The 19,936-nt window shown below is 43.9% G+C and overlaps 2 protein-coding genes across 2 annotated transcripts; one reads left to right on the top strand and one right to left on the bottom strand.

Moving 5' to 3' along the window:
* Positions 1 to 14,423: 14,423 nt before the first annotated feature.
* LOC125378584 lies at positions 14,424 to 19,795 on the bottom strand. The gene is made up of 3 exons (XM_048394133.1): positions 19,641 to 19,795; positions 17,493 to 17,726; positions 14,424 to 15,122 (listed from the first exon to the last, which is right to left on the bottom strand). The coding sequence occupies exons 2-3, from the start codon at positions 17,698 to 17,700 to the stop codon at positions 14,992 to 14,994; spliced, it is 339 nt and encodes a 112-aa protein (XP_048250090.1). The 5' UTR covers positions 17,701 to 17,726; positions 19,641 to 19,795; the 3' UTR covers positions 14,424 to 14,991.
* LOC125378848 (protein TRACHEARY ELEMENT DIFFERENTIATION-RELATED 7A-like) lies at positions 18,371 to 19,157 on the top strand. The gene is made up of 2 exons (XM_048394819.1): positions 18,371 to 18,388; positions 18,747 to 19,157. Exons 1-2 carry the CDS (start codon positions 18,371 to 18,373, stop codon positions 19,155 to 19,157), a joined length of 429 nt encoding a protein of 142 aa, XP_048250776.1.
* Positions 19,796 to 19,936: the final 141 nt, after the last annotated feature.

The following is a 19,936-nucleotide window of genomic DNA, read 5'->3' as shown; positions in this document are numbered from 1 at the left end:
TCACTAACAATTACCTTCAGTCGCCTGTTCTCCTCCTTCACCTTCCTAATGTCCTCCTTAGCCTGGCGAACCTCGACCGTTGCCTGTTCAACCTCCTCCATTGCCTGGCGGTTCTCCCCCTTGAGTCGCCGGTTCGCCTCCCTGAGTCGCCGGTTCGCCTCCATTGCCTGCCGGTTCTCTTCCTTGAGTCGCCGGTTCTCCTCGCGGAGCTGGCGGAGCTCGGTCTCGACAAGCTGCCACACAACAAATGTAAGATGTCAGCCTATTGCAGTTATAATGCTTCACCTATGTATTCAAGGCGTATGTACATAGGAATAAGTGAGTGAATGAATGTACATTAAAATAACTAGAATATCACAGACTGATATGTAAAACTAGCATAGGAGTAAGACGGAGTAGGCATGTATACAACTAGTTGAAGCAGACATATTAAACTACAACTATTTACTATTTACTCACATTCATTGGTGTCGCCCCCCGACGGCCTGGCACTGCTGATCTCCTCCGTGCTGCCGGTGTCGTCGTCATCGGGGTGGCGAATGGCGTCGAAGAGGTCGACGACATGCTGGATGTTGGCGTCTGGTCCGCATGCTGTTCGGACGCTTGGGGTGCCTGGGAGGTGCCCTGGGACGCTTGGGGTGCCTGGGAGGTGCCCTGGGTCGCCGGAGGTGCCTGGGAGGTTCCCTGGGTCGCCGGAGGTGCCTGGGAGGTTCCCTGGGTCGCCGGAGGTGCCTGGGAGGTGCCCTGGGTCGCCGGAGGTGCCTGGGGTCCGGTCTGAGAGACCTGCGGGGCCAATCCGAGGGCATTGAAAAAAGAGAACATGATGAACAAATCAGTGGAAATAAGCGGTAGTAGTATAGAAGTATGGAGGTGTGCAGAGATCGTTAAACGAGATGCGCGATGCGACTGTGGAAGTATCCATGTTTTATACTCCAACCCGAAGGAGCATCCATTTGATTTCAAGGGGGTGGGGTTGGGGTGGTTCGGGTGGTGGAGGAGCTTGATTAAGGTTTGAGATTAGTTGATTTTACACAGACATTTGACTCCTCGATAATACAATACCCACTTTCTGTAAGAAAAAGGCATATAACTGTTTTAAATATAGCAGGGGATTGAGTCTCATTTTAGAAAATACCCCCCTCCCCCGACAATAAGATGGTTGCTCCCACAGTCAAACCAGCAAGCACGTGCCCAGGGACTATTGGGGTGACAAGCAACTGAAAGCGTGTACGTTGATTTATTCTCGTGAAGCTCAAGCATACAGCCATGTCGCAAGCGCCTTGAAACAATGGGGAGACGTCACCAACCTCCCGGCCCATCTGACAATGTTATGCAACGAAGCTCTGGATGGACATGTCGAACGTGCTCTACTCGAGTGACAATCCTTGCACATTTCATGGGACATCAGCCAGACAATGGAAATCAACATCGTGTAAAAACATCGCACACACAACATTTTACCAATAATATTATTTAATTTATAAGTTGATCATTCTTGATCATTATCCATGTTTCAACGTCCATTGTCCACACACTATCGCTGCAATATTCAGTCAGAATTGTTAGAATAGTTGTACTTTTCAAGCTTTTCCTCATTGGCATGCATGTCATATAAGTAAACTTTATCATCACATTACGGATTTCATTAAAGCACATTTTCAGAAATAACCTGATTGATACAAACTTCTTTATTTGATTTGACAGGGATCCTTACAAGTAACCACTTTAACTTGCAGGGGGAGGTGATGGGGTGGGGGTGGGGGTAACCTATGGGATAAAGCATTCGCTCGGCCAGCCGAAGACCGGTTCCATTCCTCATATTGGTGGACCGCCTCCGTGGTCTAGTGGTAGAGCGTCTGTCCGGAGGGCGGAAGGTCGTGGGTTCAATCCCAGGCGGGGTCATACCAAAAGGCGTTACAAGATGGTACTTGTTGTTACCTTGTCTGGCGCTCAGCATTAAGGTTGGTTGTTGGTTGGTTTGTTGTTTTACGCCACACTCAGCAATATTCCAGCTTTATGACGGCGGTCTGTAAATAATCGAGTCTTGACCAGACAATCCAGTGATTAATGTCATGAGCATCGATCCACGCCATTGGGATCGATGACATGCATCAACCAAGTCAGCGAGCCTGACCACCTGATCCCGTTAGTCGCCGTTTACGACAAGCATAGTCACCTTTTACGGTAAGTATGGGTTGCTGAAGACCTATTCTACCCCGGAATCTTCATGGGCTTCAGCATTAAGGGGCTAAAACAGGGACTGGCCGTCTCTGAGTCAATACACTGTGTCTGAGTGTGGTATTCATGTTAAACTGAGGTTTGGTAGCTCAGTAGGCTAGCACTATAAATTCGGCCTCAGTCCGGACTAACTAGTGGGCACGTCGCTATGTGAATACGACCCCATTTCACCTCACTTCCTCTTTATTTGATTTATTTTTAATACAATAACTTTTGAAAATATCGTTTTGTGAGTATAGTTGGTTGGTTGCTTGGTTGTTTAACGCCGCACTCAGCAATATTCCAGTTATATGACGGAGGTCTGTAAAAAATCGAGTCTGGACCAGACAATGCAGTGACTGATATCATGAGCATCGATCCAGGAAATTGGGATCGATGACATGCATCAACCAAGTCAGCGAGCCTGACCGCCTGATCCCGTTAGTCGCCTTTTACGACAAGCATAGGCGCCTTTTAGGGCGAACATGGGTTGCTGAAGACCTATTCTACCCCGGATCTTCACGGGTCCTGTGAGTATAGAGCCTTATCTTTTGACATATATTGAGAGATCTACCGCATGAATGTTACCACGAACTGTTCATAATTAAATGTCACATACATGTGTTTCACATGAACATTTGTGTTGTGTGTAGAGAATAGCGTAAATGGGTCGTTTAGCGTTATATAATTCAACATGTGAGTGAGTGAGTGAGTGAGTGAGTGAGTATGGTTTTACGCCGCTTTTAGACATATTCCAGCAATATCACGGCGGGGGACACCAGAAATGGGCTTCACACATTGTACCCATGTCGGGAATCGTACCCGGGTCTTCGGCGTGACGAGCGAACGCTTTAACCACTAGGTTACCCGACCGCCCCTAATCCAACACGTGGCACACACACTGTTATCCTGTGTAATTCATACGTTTCTGTGTTTAGGAAATTTTCACGTAAGTCTCCCACTTTCATTGTGGACTGTCAGTAATCTGAACAGTCAAACCAGCTGCTGATAGAATGATGTACTACTACCGTCGCTACTACTACTACTACTACTACTACACCACCGCAGCAACGACGACGTCCACCACCACGACTATTACTACTACAACAACCAGTATCATCACTACTACTACATCATCTGCCTCTACTACCCACCCGTGAAGATCCGGGGTGGAATAGGTCTTTAGCAACCCATGCTTGCCGTAAAAGGTGACTATGCTTGTCGTAAGAGATTTAACGTCGCTTTTAAGATTACAAAACTACTTAAATACCCACAACCTAAATGCTCTAAAACTAAACACAGCACCAAACAACTCTTTCATTCCCCAAATCGACATATCTCTCTCCACCAAACTAAATAAAGAAACCGACTCATTAATTGGGCTCCAGGCTATAAGAAACAAAAACACAAAAAAGGTCCAAAACTATTATACTTCACATACTTAAGAACTCCGTAAACTAGACAAAGACATTGAAATAGTTTGGTAACGAACATGCCGACAAAGCAGCTAAATCAGCACTTAAATTGGAAGAAGTAAGCATCAACATTCCAATGTACAAAAACGAAATTAAAAATACTACTAAATCAAAATGCAAACTAATACACATGCTACAAAAGCCACTCCAAAAAAAAAAAATCTATCATAAAACCAAAAGAATCGACAAGGCAATAATCAAATTACAAACAGGTCACACTAAAGTACTGTCGGAAATGCTAGAAAACTGCTTTTCTGGCTTCATGTTATAAATACGAGCCATAGGACTTTAAAAAGAGCATATATCAAAATAACATTTGTGGGTATTGATTTACAGTTTGAGATAATTTCAGCCAGCTGTTCGAAGTCTTAGTCTCAACCTATTTTCTTAAAACGTGGATGTCGTAGAACTAATCAATCATTCGAGGTTGTTTCTTACAGAATACTTCTCCAAAATATTTCTCATACATACTTTTCTCATTTACTTGATTTTTCTCATTTCAAGATTAAAATTCATTGAAACATAAGATATCGGTAGAAATCACCTTTTTTTTAGCAAAATTTTGTTTCGATATCAAAAGGAGCAAAACAAGAAGACTTTTCCCGTTAAAGGGTCACTGATCTAACGCAATTCCCTGGGACTGGTTGTTGCCTTTGTTATTGATTTTTCCCAGTGAGTACCCGGATGTATAGCAGAAATCTAGACTAGTTCGCGACCTCTGCTGCGCCATTCCTAAACGCATAAGTCACTTTTATGGGTAGTAATAAGGGCGTATGGTCACACTGATCAACAAAATGAAATACAGTTTTCGAGATAATAAGGAAATGTAGGTATCTTTGTTGGTAGCATCGGTAATGGTGACGAAGTTTTGATAAGTCACTTGCTTGGTAATTTTGCGATTTTCGTTTACACTATTTTGACTTGCTACACAAAGTAAATATTTCACCTGAGCATTGCTTTTTTTATAGTGTGTATATTTTTTACTGTCAAATGTGTAACAAATTTATTAAACGTCTAAATATTCAGTTATTTTACAAAGTGACTGAAAAACATTTCCATCTGTATTATTATGATAACGAATTCCAAAATTTTTGATGTTTAATGTCATCACCAAGAGACTGAAAATGTTACGTTGAAAAGTACATTTCCATGTTGTTTGGCTTCTGATCCTACATAATAATCTGTTGTGATGTTTGTAGGCCCTTTTGATCGTCTTAATCAATCTGGACAGATTTTTTATTCAAAATGACTGAAATATTTACACATTTTATAAATTGCCTGAGAGAATCACATTTTACAAATTGACGGTAATATATACACGGTTACAAAGGAATAGACCTGTGAAAACAACATCTATCGCTCATTGAAGAATTCCCCAACCAAGACGTAGAGAAACAAGATCGAATCGGTTCAAATGAAGGAAAACAAAATGCAAATATCATAATTACAACCTACCAAATTTATGTGTATAAATTTTAGGCAGCTTCCTTGTTCGAGGAATGTATCCGTGAATATCCACACAAAGGAACAATATCCCACTCGTCTGCAGCTGTACAAAAAAAAATATTCGATGTCACGTGTCTCAGTAACAATCAAATATTTTAAAAGATATATATCGTTTCGGGATATTATAACCCGTGTTCGTTTCTCAACTGATCACTTGGATTGTTTCAGGTGTTTCACATAGGTGTCAAGTCTCAATGGTCTGCTGAGAAAGCCCACGTGACAACTATTTTCATAACGTCCACGGTTCCTAAAAAATCCATTGAGTGATGGATAACAATGATCAATCAATCAACGTATTAACAGTTAACCCTTTGAACAAAGTATGTTGTTTTTACATCGGCACTTCACGCCATGATATGAGTGTATTCCCTTTGTTTTAGTAAACCTAGACATGTAAACACTCACTCTTGACATATCCACTGTGCAAGATAACAGTGATTATCAATCAACGTATTGTCTGTTAATCCTTTAATGACTAGGAACGATCCGTTGATTTACAAAAAAAAGTAAATCAACTGATCATTCATCTCTTGCTGGGCTGCCACGTGCATATTACATAAGACACATTTCACCTCACTCCAAACCTTGATTTAGATTGAATAATTACCCCAGACACAATAAAGCCAAATGGGAACCTTTGTCAGGTAATCTAAGTGGTGCTACCACTAATTGTACCTGTAATAAATTCATTAACTGAGCATCAAGTGAATGACGACAAATACACAAGTGTAGGGTTATACGAGAAAACGTGGATGACAACAAGGGAGTAGTAATCGTATTATCGACGCAAGCCGAAATCCGAAAATGCTTTCACTGCATGGATACTTTTTTAGTATTAAACTATAACCATCTGGGGTATTTCCAAATGACGACATCTGATGAGCTCCGCTGTTCTTTTTGTCTGTTTGTTTAGGCTGAAGAAATTAATTAACATGCGCCCTTTGTCGAAATCTTTATAGATCACAGTTAACCAATCAGTGTTTATGCAAAAACGCGTAAAACAAATATTGCCTCCAGCCTCAAAGTTTATTTAGCTGTCCTTGCAGACGGTAGCCCAGTCTCTGGTCACGCTCAGTTGCGTTGCGTATCATCCGGGTACTCACGGGGGAAAAAACAATAACAAAGGCAACAACCAGTCCGGGGAATTGCGTTAGATCAGTGCCCCTTTAAAGGAGTATGTGGTGAGGAGTTACCTCCCCTCTTTTATTATCGTAACGTGCAAATGTACACATAGAACAATATCATCAAGCATGTGACTAACGTATGTGATTATTGAAACATTAAACAATATATGATTGTATCTTGCATTTTATTTTGTTGCTAAACCCTATTTACGACATTTCGTTACCAAAAACCGTCACGGTAACCGGAAGCACGTGTAGTTGTTGTTTTGGTGGATCGTGAGTGTTGTCAGAACAAAATATGCCACGACAAAGAAGGGCACTGACACAGAGGCAAGAGTCAGACGACGAGTTCGAAACTCCGGCATTCCGAGACATCGGAAAAGATGATGAGACGAAGGAAACTGACGAAATTGACAGCGAAGAGGATCTGGTGGAAGCAGAAGGTCTGTGTGACTTGTCCTACCTTCTGTAGTTAATGATGTAAAAATAAAACTAGAATTCTGAATTAGTGAACGTCGGCCTTTAATATCTTCTCACCCACACACGCTTACCAACATGTACAATGCCTGTGTGTCGGTAACCAGCTGACAACTCCATGACCCTTCCGTTTACTTTGTTCCGTTTAGTCAGGCCGAAGACCCGGGTTCGATTCCCGCCATGGGTACAATGTGTGAAGCCCATTTCTGGTGTCCCCGCCGAAATATTGCTGGAATATTGCTAAAAGCGGCGTAAAACCATACTCACTCACTCACTCACTTTATACATATTGTTCATAATTCTTTGATATTCTTATTTCATAATCATCATTTTGATTAAAATCCATTAAAATGTTAACTCATGGTCGACCATCCACTGTATTACATCTCCATTCTTTTATGATGAATACCGCTAAAAATTACCATTTATTATTACAAAATCATTTGCGAAATTTGGAATCCAAGCCATATAACGGAGATGGGGCGTCAACATCGGCTCTATATGGTGTACCCATGTGGTGAATTGGTGTGACGAGTCAATGCTTTAACCTCGCTAGACAAACCCCGCCGCCAATGGCTTTGCCAGTTAAGATTACTTATATAAACAAATGTCAAATCAGGTAAGAAGTGTTGTACTCATGCAGGTGTTCACCAGAATAGTCACGTGATGTCATGGTTACGAGTTTAGCCAATCGGGGAACACTTCCGTTGCACAAGTTTTTCCTGCGCGTAATCCAGACTATTGATCGAAACATACGACGCTTACTTTATCAAATGCACCGGTGCATGTGAAATTAATTTCAACAAGCTGTTTAGAATTCCTTTAAAAATTCGAGATTACAATGGGCTTAGACCCCTATTTGTCATGTTTATATTATTCACGCGTTACTTTGAACGCCGCGTTGAAAACTTTGGTATGTCATGTGCATTATGAAGCTTGATTTCCTGCCCTGCCGTATGTTTTCCCTAGAGCGAGTTTTAATTATGTAAACAAATAATCGCTGTGGCTGTAACGATTCGCAGATGATTCAAATTGACACTTCGAAAAAACACGAAGAAGGCTGAAGACCCGGGCTTGATTCCCTATATGGACACAGTGTGCGAAGCCCATTTCTGGTGTCGCCCGACGCGATATTGCAGGAATATTGCTAAAAGCGGCGTAAAACCATATTCACTCACTCACTCACTTTATGTATATTGTTCATAATGCTTTGATATTCTTATTTCATAATCATCATTTTGATTAAAATCCATAAACTTAAAGGCATTTGGCAACTCATGGTCGACCATCCATCTCCATTCTATTATGATGAATACCGCTAAAAATTACCATTTATTATTACAAAATCATTTGCGAAATTTGGAATCCAAGCCATATAACGGAGAGGGGCGTCAACATCGGCTCTATATGGTGTACCCATGTGGTGAATTGGTGTGACGAGTCAACGCTTTAACCTCGCTAGACAAACCCCGCCGCCAATGGCTTTGCCAGTTAAGATTACTTATATAAACAAATGTCAAGTCAGGTAAGAAGTGTTGTACTCATGCAGGTGTTCACCAGAATAGTCACGTTTGATTTCCTGCCCTGCCGTATGTTTTCACTCTGGCGAGTTTTAATTATGTAAACGAATAATCGCTGTGGCTGTAAAGATTCGCAGATGATTCAAAATTGACACTTCGAAAAAACACGAAGAAGGCTGAAGACCCGGGCTCGATTCCCTATATGGACACAATGTGTGAAGCCCATTTCTGGTGTCCCCCGACTCGATATTGCTGGAATATTGCTAGAACCATACTCACTCCTCCATGAACGTCAAATACGTGAAAGGTGCAGGCGGCCAAACTGTACAGCGGAGAGCTTAGTGTCCGCTTTACAGCGGATGGCTTAGTGTCTGCTTTACAGCGGATGGCTTAGTGACCGCTTTACAGCGGATGGATTAGTGACCGCTTTACAGCGAATGACATTGTGACCGCTTTACAGCGGATGGCTTAGTGTCTGCTTTACAGCGGATGGCTTTGTGTCTGCTTTACAGCGGATGGCTTAGTGACCGCTTTACAGCGGATGGCTCAGTGACCGCTACACAGCGGATGGCTCAGTGTCCGCTTTACAGCAGATGGCTTAGTGTCCGCTTTACAGCGGATGGCTTAGTGACCGCTTTACAGCAGATGGCTTAGTGTCCGCTTTACAGGGGATGGCTTAGTGACCGCTTTACAGCAGACGGCTTAGTGTCGCCTTTACAGCGGATGGCTTAGTGACCGCTTTACAGCGAATGACATAGTGACCGCTTTACAGCGGATGGCTTAGTGTCTGCTTTACAGCGGATGGCTTAGTGTCCGCTTTACAGCGGATGGTTTAGTGTCTGCTTTACAGCGGATGGCTTAGTGACCGCTTTACAGCAGATGGCTTAGTGAGCGCTTTACAGCAGATGGCTTAGTGTCCGCTTTACAGGGGATGGTTTAGTGACCGCTTTACAGCAGACGGCTTAGTGTCGCCTTTACAGCGGATGGCTTAGTGTCCGCTTTACAGCGGATGGTTTAGTGTCTGCTTTACAGCGGATGGCTTAGTGACCGCTTTACAGCAGATGGCTTAGTGACCGCTTTACAGCAGATGGCTTAGTGTCCGCTTTACAGCGGATGGCTTAGTGACCACTTTACAGCAGATGGCTTAGTGACCGCTTTACAGCAGATGGCTTAGTGTCTGCTTTACAGCAGATGGCTTAGTGTCCGCTTTACAGTGGATGGCTTAATGTCTTCTTTACAGCAGATGGCTTAGTGTCCGCTTTACAGCGGATGGCTTAGTGTCCGCTTTACAGCGGATGGCTTTGTGTCCGCTTTACAGCGGATGGCTTAGTGTCCGCTTTTCAGCGGATGGCTTAGTGACCGCTTTACAGCAGATGGCTTAGTATCCGCTTTACAGCGGATGGCTTAGTGTCTGCTTTACAGCGGATGGCTTATGTCTGCTTTACAGCGGATGGCTCAGTGACCGCTTTACAGCAGATGGCTTAGTGTCCGCTTTACAGTGGATGGCTTAATGTCTGCTTTACAGCGGATGGCTTAGTGACCGCTTTACAGCGAATGACATAGTGACCGCTTTACAGCGGATGGCTTAGTGACCACTTTACAGCAGATGGCTTAGTGACCGCTTTACAGCAGATGGCTTAGTGTCTGCTTTACAGCAGATGGCTTAGTGGCCGCTTTACAGTGGATGGCTTAATGTCCGCTTTACAGCGGATGGCTTAGTGATAGCTTTACAGCGAATGACATAGTGACCGCTTTACAGCGGATGGCTTAGTGTCCGCTTTACAGCAGATGGCTTAATGTCTGCTTTACAGCGGATGGCTTAGTGTCTGCTTTACAGCAGATGGCTTAGTGTCTGCTTTACAGCGGATGGCTTAGTGACCGCTTTACAGCAGATGGCTTAGTGTCTGCTTTACAGCAGATGGCTTAGTGTCCGCTTTACAGCGGATGGCTTAGTGTCCGCTTTACAGCGGATGGCTTAATGTCTGCTTTACAGTGGATGGCTTAGTGACCGCTTTACAGCGAATGACATATCGACCTCTTTACAGTGGATGGCTTCATGTCTGCTGTACAGCGGATAGCTTAGTGACCGCTTTACAGCAGATGGCTGAGTGACCGCTTTACAGCGAATGACATAGTGACCGCTTTACAGCGGATGGCTTAGTGTCTGCTTTACAGCAGATGGCTTTGTGTCTGCTTTACAGCGAATGACATAGTGACCGCTTTACAGCGGATGGCTTAGTGACCGCTTGACAGCGGATGGCTCAGTGACCGCTTCACAGCGGATGGCTTAGTGTCGCCATACAGCGGATGGCTTAGTGTCCGCTTTACAGCGAATTGCTTAGTGTCCGCTTTACAGCAGATGGCTTAGTGTCCGCTTTACAGCGGATGGCTTAGTGTCTGCTTTACAGCAGATGGCTTAGTGATAGCTTTACAGCGAATGACATAGTGACCGCTTTACAGCGGATGGCTTAGTGTCCGCTTTACAGCAGATGGCTTAATGTCTGCTTTACAGCAGATGGCTTAGTGTCTGCTTTACAGCAGATGGCTTAGTGTCCGCTTTACAGCGGATGGCTTAGTGTCCGCTTTACAGCGGATGGCTTAATGTCTGCTTTACAGTGGATGGCTTAGTGACCGCTTTACAGCGAATGACATATCGACCTCTTTACAGTGGATGGCTTCATGTCTGCTGTACAGCGGATAGCTTAGTGACCGCTTTACAGCAGATGGCTGAGTGACGGCTTTACAGCGAATGACATAGTGACCGCTTTACAGCGGATGGCTTAGTGTCTGCTTTACAGCGGATGGCTTTGTGTCTGCTTTACAGCGAATGACATAGTGACCGCTTTACAGCGGATGGCTTAGTGACCGCTTTACAGCGGATGGCTCAGTGACCGCTTCACAGCGGATGGCTTAGTGTCCGCTTTACAGCGGATGGCTTAGTGTCCGCTTTACAGCGGATTGCTTAGTGTCCGCTTTACAGCGTATGGCTTAGTGTCCGCTTTACAGCGGATGGCTTAGTGTCTGCTTTACAGCGGATGGCTTAGTGTCCGCTTTACAGCGGATGGTTTAGTGTCTGCTTTACAGCGGATGGCTTAGTGACCGCTTTACAGCAGATGGCTTAGTGACCGCTTTACAGCAGATGGCTTAGTGTCTGCTTTACAGCGGATGGCTTAGTGACCACTTTACAGCAGATGGCTTAGTGACCGCTTTACAGCAGATGGCTTAGTGTCTGCTTTACAGCAGATGGCTTAGTGTCCGCTTTACAGTGGATGGCTTCATGTCTGCTTTACAGCAGATGGCTTAGTGTCCGATTTACAGCGGATGGCTTAGTGACCGCTTTACAGCAGACGGCTTAGTGTCGCCTTTACAGCACATGGCTTAGTGACCGCTTTACAGCGAATGACATAGTGACCGCTTTACAGCGGATGGCTTAGTGTCTGCTTTACAGCGGATGGCTTAGTGTCCGCTTTACAGCGGATGGTTTAGTTTCTGCTTGACAGTGGATGGCTTAGTGACCGCTTTACAGCAGATGGCTTAGTGACCGCTTTACAGCAGATGGCTTAGTGTCCGCTTTACAGCGGATGGCTTAGTGACCACTTTACAGCAGATGGCTTAGTGACCGCTTTACAGCAGATGGCTTAGTGTCTGCTTTACAGCAGATGGCTTAGTGACCGCTTTACAGCGGATGGCTCAGTGACCGCTTCACAGCGGATGGCTAAGTGTCCGCTTTACAGCGGAGAGCTTAGTGTCCACTTTACAGCGGATGGCTTAGTGTCTGCTTTTCAGCGGATGGCTTAGTGACCGCTTTACAGCGGATGGCTTAGTGTCTGCTTTACAGCGGATGGCTTAGTGACTGCTTTACAGCGGATGGCTTAGTGTCTGCTTTACAGCGGATGGCTAAGTGACCGCTTTACAGCGGATGGCTTAGTGACCGCTTTACAGCGGATGGCCTAGTGACCGCTTTAGAGCGGATGGCTTAGTGACTGCTTTACAGCGGATGACATAGTGACCGCTTTACAGCGGATGGCTTAGTGACCGCTTTACAGCGGATGGCTTAGTGACCGCTTTAGAGCGGATGGCTTAGTGTCCGCTTTACAGCGGATGGCTTAGTGTCTGCTTTACAGCAGATGGCTTAGTGACCGCTTTACAGCGGATGGCTCAGTGACCGCTTCACAGCGGATGGCTAAGTGTCCGCTTTACAGCGGAGAGCTTAGTGTCCACTTTACAGCGGATGGCTTAGTGTCTGCTTTTCAGCGGATGGCTTAGTGACCGCTTTACAGCGGATGGCTTAGTGTCTGCTTTACAGCGGATGGCTTAGTGACTGCTTTACAGCGGATGGCTTAGTGTCTGCTTTACAGCGGATGGCTAAGTGACCGCTTTACAGCGGATGGCTTAGTGACCGCTTTACAGCGGATGGCTTAGTGACCGCTTTAGAGCGGATGGCTTAGTGACTGCTTTACAGCGGATGACATAGTGACCGCTTTACAGCGGATGGCTTAGTGACCGCTTTACAGCGGATGGCTTAGTGACCGCTTTAGAGCGGATGGCTTAGTGTCCGCTTTACAGCGGATAGCTTAGTGTCCGCTTTACAGCGGATGGCTTAGTGACCGCTTTACAGCGGATGGCTTAGTGACTGCTTTACAGCGGATGGCTTGGTGACCGCTTTACAGCGGATGGCTTGGTGACCGCTTTACAGCGGATGGCTTGGTGACTGCTTTACAGCGAATGGCTTAGTGACCGCTTTACAGCGGATGGCTTGGTGACCGCTTTACAGCGAATGGCTTAGTGACCGCTTTACAGCGAATGACATAGTGACCGCTTTACAGCGGATGGCTTAGTGACCGCTTTACAGCGGATGGCTTAGTGACCGCTTTACAGCGAATGGCTTAGTGACCGCTTTACAGCGAATGACATAGTGACCGCTTTACAGCGGATGGCTTAGTGTCTGCTTTACAGTGGATGGCTTTGTGTCTGCTTTACAGCAGATGGCTTAGTGACCGCTTCACAGCGGATGGCTTTGTGTCCGCTTTACAGCGGATGGCTTAGTGTCTGCTTTACAGCGGATGGCTTAGTGTCCGCTTTACAGCGGATGCCTTAGTGTCTGCTTTACAGCGGATGGCATATGTCTGCTTTACAGCGGATGGCTTAGTGTCCGCTTTACAGCGGATGGCTTAGTGACCGCTTTACAGCGAATGACATAGTGACCGCTTTACAGCAGATGGCTTAGTGTCTGCTTTACAGCGGATGGCTTTGTGTCCGCTTTACAGCGGATGGCTTAGTGACCGCTTTACAGCGGATGGCTCAGTGACCGCTTCACAGCGGATGGCTTAGTGTCTGCTTTACAGCGGAGAGCTTAGTGTCCGCTTTACAGCGGATGGCTAAGTGTCTGCTTTTCAGCGGATGGCTTAGTGACCGCATTACAGCGGATGGCTTAGTGATGTAATAAAATAAATTTATCAACTGTCATGATCTTTGTTGTACTTATAATTGTCTGGACCGGACAGTCCAGTGATTGATACTATGAGCAACGATCCAAGCCATCAAGGTTCATTGTTGTTTTTTCAAGACACCTTTAGGCAAATTCAAGGCAAGTAAAAAGCAGAGTTGTGTCCATTTGTTGCAACAGAACCCTATGATTGTGGGTTCGAATCCTCGTACGTCCCAATTATGTTTTCAGCATAATACCCGTGCTCTTGGGTTTTAACAAAGCAGCAAACATCTGAGACCTGCATTACTTTAGCCTTTTCTCCTACCTAAAACTGACACAGCGTGATATAACTGGAGCACTGGTCAAAGCGGTGTTGGACCTTACTGACAAACAGACACACTCGCACGAATATGTGATTCAAACACATGATCATAGGTTTCTGGCACACCCGAGAGGCGCACAGCAAATTCAGTCCTTAGATGACTGAGCCCCATTCGAACCAAAGGCTGTGATACTGTGAAATGGTTCCACGTCTGTGCATGTTACCCTCAATTAAAATTCAGCTTCGCTTGAAGCACTTGTAAAATCTCCTTTCCTTCTTGAACAGAAAGGATGCAAATCAAAGACATCTGTATAAACAGATTTATATCTACCAAGGACAACAGGCACTATATCATATTGATTGACATTTTATTGACACCGCTATATACAAAGTTATAATATCTTGAAGCAAATGATATTAACTGCAAACAACCACATGCAAAAGGAGGTCATACCAATAATGTGCCCGTGAAGCTGAAATGTTCAACTACATCTGTAGTGATGATATAAACAAACAATTATTGCGTAGGGAAGTAATGTCAACATGATTTCAAAATAAGATATAAACAGGGATCCAAATTGGGTATTTACTCACACGTTATCATTCACATTGGAGATCAATATATTTTTACTCCCTTTGGTCCAATCTATGGGGTATTTTTACACCAATCAGAAGACATTTTTTAAACATTCATTTTTGTGACATGCCGTCACCCTCTCAGTAATTAACAATCTGAATAGGAAGCAATTAATAATTAATTGGGTAATGGTGATATATTTTACACAAATAGGAAGAGTATTTGGAGCTAAGAATAGGGTTTTGATGCCGCATTGAACAGTATTTTAGTTATCACATCATGTCAACTTTATCACTAAGGTGAAACCAACTAGTATGGGTATGGTGCTGACAAACCAAGAAACAATTAGGTAATCTGGGATTCAAACCCACATTGATTTCTGGCACAGTAACTTGGCAACAAGTACCATCTTGTAACGTCGTCACTGGTTATGGAGCCACTGATCCAACATTCCTCCACTACACTATGGAGACATCCTGAGATAAAGGAAGAATTTTCAATATTAAACATTCAACAAAATTCAAGCTATTTACACAGAGCCGACTCAGAAGAGCAGAGTTAAATAACATGATCATAGAGAAAAATACAGAAAATGTATACAAAAGCAAAAGTTAGATATAACATGGCACAACGGCTCAAATAACAAACTAAACAAATCAGTGCTTTATACAGTACTTTGATTACAGATCTGCCACCCCCCAAATAATTTACAAATGTGCAACAAAATTCTGACCTTTCCACCAAGTTTCAATTTAGTTGAAAAAGAACTCTTTCAAGCCGATCAATATGAGAAGGGAAGTAACACTTTCGAACAAACCGCACCCTGACGATGGACCTCTGAAGTAGCCCTAAATTCTACTTCTACTAACCCACAAGGAGCACTTCTTCATTCAGTAATTTTCTTTGTTGTCAGGCTAGCAAACAGAAATATGACCTCAAAATATGACCTTTTAATCTGCAATTTAGAGTCGGCGGATCAGTTAAGTATGTACAATGAAAAATACAATGAGGCCAATGTACAATTAATACAATGAGGCCCATGTACAATTGATGCAATGAGGCCAATGTACAATTAATACAATGAGGCCAATGTACAATTGATGCAATGATGCCCATATACAATTAATACGATAATGCCCATGTACAATTGATGCAATGAGGCCCATGTACAATTAATACAATGATGCCCATGTACAATGAATACAATGATGCCCATGTACAATTGATGCAATGAGGCCCATGAACAATTAATACAATGAGGCCCATGTACAATTGATGCAATGATGCCCATATACAATTAATACAATGATGCCAATGTACAATAAATACAATGATGCCCATGTACATTTAATACAATGAGGCCAATGTACATTTGATGCAATGATGCCCATGTACAATTAATACAATGAGGTCCATGTACAATTGATGCAATGACGCCCATGTACAATTGATGCAATGATGCCCATATGAAATTAATACAATGATGCCCATGAACAATTAATACAATGAGGCCCATGTACAATTGATGCAATGAGGCCCATGTACAATAAATACAATGATGCCCATTTACACTTAATACAATGATGCCCATGTACAATAAATACAATGATGTCCATGTACAATTGATGCAATGAGGCCCAAGTACAATTAATACCATGATGCCCATGTACAATAAATACAATGATGCCCATGTACAATTAATACAATGATGCCCATGTACAATTAATACAATGATGCCCATGTACAATAAATACAATAAGGCCCATGTACAATTAACAAAATCAACAGAAACTCACCCCAAAGTATTTCAGCCTCATTAACAGAAACTCACCTGAATGTATTTCAGCCTCATTAACAGAAACTCACCTCAATGTATTTCAGCCTCATAAGCAGAAACTCAGCTCAATGTATTTCAGCCTCATAAGCAGAAACTCACCTCAATGTATTTCAGCCCCATTAGCAGAAACTCACCTCAATGTATTTCAGCCTCATTAACAGAAACTCAGCTCAATGTATTTCAGCCTCATTATCGGAAACTCACCTCAATGTAATTCAGCCTCATTAGCAGAAACTCACCTCAATGTATTTCAGCCTCATTAACAGAAACTCACCTCTAAGTATTTCAGCCTCATTAACGGAAACTCACCTCAATGTATTTCAGCCTCATTAGCAGAAACTCCCCTCAATGTATTTCAGCCTAATTAGCAGAAACTCACCTCTAAGTATTTCAGCCTCATTAGCAGAAACTCCCCTCAATGTATTTCAGCCTAATTAGCAGAAACTCACCTCTAAGTATTTCAGCCTAATTAGCAGAAACTCACCTCTAAGTATTTCAGCCTCATTAGCAGAAACTCCCCTCAATGTATTTCAGCCTAATTAGCAGAAACTCACCTCTAAGTATTTCAGCCTCATTAGCAGAAACTCACCTCTAAGTATTTCAGCCTCATTAGCAGAAACTCAGCTCAATGTATTTCAGCCTCATTAGCAGAAACTCACCTCAATGTATTTCAGCCTCATTAACAGAAACTCAGCTCTAAGTATTTCAGCCTCATTAACGGAAACTCAGCTCTAAGTATTTCAGCCTCATTAGCAGAAACTCCCCTCAATGTATTTCAGCCTAATTAGCAGAAACTCACCTCTAAGTATTTCAGCCTAATTAGCAGAAACTCACCTCTAAGTATTTCAGCCTCATTAGCAGAAACTCACCTCAATGTATTTCAGCCTCATTAGCAGAAACTCCCCTCAATGTATTTCAGCCTAATTAGCAGAAACTCACCTCTAAGTATTTCAGCCTCATTAGCAGAAACTCACCTCTAAGTATTTCAGCCTCATTAGCAGAAACTCACCCCTAAGTATTTCAGCTGTTTCCTCATCAGCCAGACGCCGTTGCCGCACCTGCTCCTGTATGTCTTCCTCATTGTCAAAGTTGTCAGAATCAGAGGATAAGTCCTCTTCCACCTCCTGGTTCTGCTGGCGTCCTGTCTGGACGTACATCGTGTTGTAGTGGCCGATCGGTACACTGTTCATGATGTTGATTGGTGTACCATCTGTCATTTTAATTGCTGAGTTATCTTTGGTTACTGAAATAGCAATTGGAACTTCCCTTTACTGAATCTTCTATTTGACTTGAATCATTTATCAGGTTGTCAGGTCAATGTTGTGCCATGGCAGTCTGATAACATTTCATCTTCTGCATTAGTCGGTACATAATGTACAGAGAAAAAATATGTCATAGAAATTAACATAGGAATTTCATTAAAATTGGGTTCGAAATTCCTTGCACTCATTCAGTATTGTATACACAAAACATGGAAAAGACACGAAATGGTGCAGGACAAGAAGGGAATCTGTCCAGGACACATTTCACCGCACCTTGTACCCAAGGGTGTCACTGCTCCTTCTCTCCATCCTCACTGACATCCCCCTCTCCCCACCTGACTCCCCCCCCCACCCCTCACTCACTCACATGCCCACCCTACCCCGAGATGCCAACCCTAAATAAAACTTTGGAGTAATCAGTGGGGTAAAACAGTGTAATTTCATGTGAAAAAGAGTAATGTTAAGAGTGTCTTGCCATGATGCTGGTTTCGAGATTCAACATTTTCATTAGGCATATACATATGTGATGCATGGGTACACATGCACTGACGCTAGGAATGTAGCTGCACATGCAAGCCGCACTATTTTTAGAACAGGACAATAAAGCTCAAATTAAGCAGGGAAAATGACTCCACTTGCGTTTGTATGGAATACTATGACAAAACCTTGAAACTGAATATCAATTCAAACATCGAAAAAGTACTCATAAAAGACAAGTTCCATAACGGCAAGCGACAACCTTATCAGTGACATACATCGGGGCCACATTTCAAACAATGGTATTGTATATGGAATAACTTTGGTAATTAACTTTGAATAAACAATTTGCTCTCTGTGATATTTTATACATGTAAATAATATGTGAAAAATATGTCGTAATTTGGGTAGGAAAAATGTAAAATCCTAATTTGAGGTTCAAAAGCGTAGTTATTACGCATCTCTGCCCACCCACCTCTCATCCAAACCAACCTCACTGCTCACCCTTCCCACCTCACTTGCAGCCCCCTCCCCCAGGCCTATCCCACTGTTCCCTCCACCCCACCAACCCCTCACCCCACCTCACCTCACTGCTCACCCTCCCCACCTCACACCCCCCTCCCCCAGGCCTATCCCACTGTTCCCTCCACCCAACCCACCCCTCACCCCAACTAACCTCACTGCTCCCCTCCCCACCTCACACCCCCTCCCCCATGCCTATCACACTGTTCCCTCCACCCAACCAACCCCTCACCCCACCTAACCTCATTGCTCACCCTCCCCAACTCCCCCCTCCTCCCCCAATGCCTATCCCACTGTTCCCTCCACCGCACCAACCCCTCACCCCACCTAACCTCATTGCTCACCCTACCCCCTCCTCCCCCCATGCCTATCACACTGTTCCCTCCACCCCACCAACCCCTCACCCCACCTAACCTCACTGCTCACCCTCCCCACCTCACACCCCCCTTACCCCACTCTAACATCACTCACTGCACCCCCTCACCTGTCTAGCCAACCCACCTTCGTGTGAAGAGATTTACCTGCCTGTCTTTGTTGACATGTTTTTTTCATCGAAATATGATTGCCTATGTTTTTGTGTCAGGGATGAAATCATGAATGATTTCGTCATCTGATTGACTAGGTCGTCGCCTATGGTAGTCGCCATCTTTGTGAAGCTATTCGAGATAAGAACAGCGTTCTGATTGGATGTCGCGTTTTCACTACAAGGGGCACAACTCGTGATCTACGCGAGGTGGTGCCAGGGTCAAGCAAAGAAAAATGGCCATGATGTGGTAAGGGTAGAAACTAAGCTTTGATATAGGCCAGTGGACACACTTGCCTCGACAAGACGGCCCCACCCTAGAACACCTTACATCATCTCTCATCTCTTGCTTCCCTCCCTCCCTCCTACCTACCTGGTTGCTGATGAAGAGGCTCCAGTGGGAGGTATCCTCTCCCCAGTCCTAGGGTTCACCAAAGGGGTGTTAGGAGAGATGTAGGGCGGGGCTTTGTCTATGTCGGAGATGTTCTGTATCTGGGCAACACCTATCTGTGCATCGTTCACTGCCCTCATGGCCTGACAAACGAACAAAACTGTTACCATGGTTATGGACAAGGTGTATGACTGAATAAATGGAAACTGGAGATAGAAAGCGAAAACATGTTAAAACACTGTTACCATGCTTACACTAGGTTCTGATTATATGATATT

The sequence above is a fragment of the Haliotis rufescens genome, unplaced genomic scaffold (assembly GCF_023055435.1).
Source record: "Haliotis rufescens isolate VD_foot unplaced genomic scaffold, xgHalRufe1.0.p SCAF_13, whole genome shotgun sequence".
NCBI lineage: Eukaryota > Metazoa > Mollusca > Gastropoda > Lepetellida > Haliotidae > Haliotis > Haliotis rufescens.
This window is presented reverse-complemented; position numbering and strand designations above follow the sequence as displayed.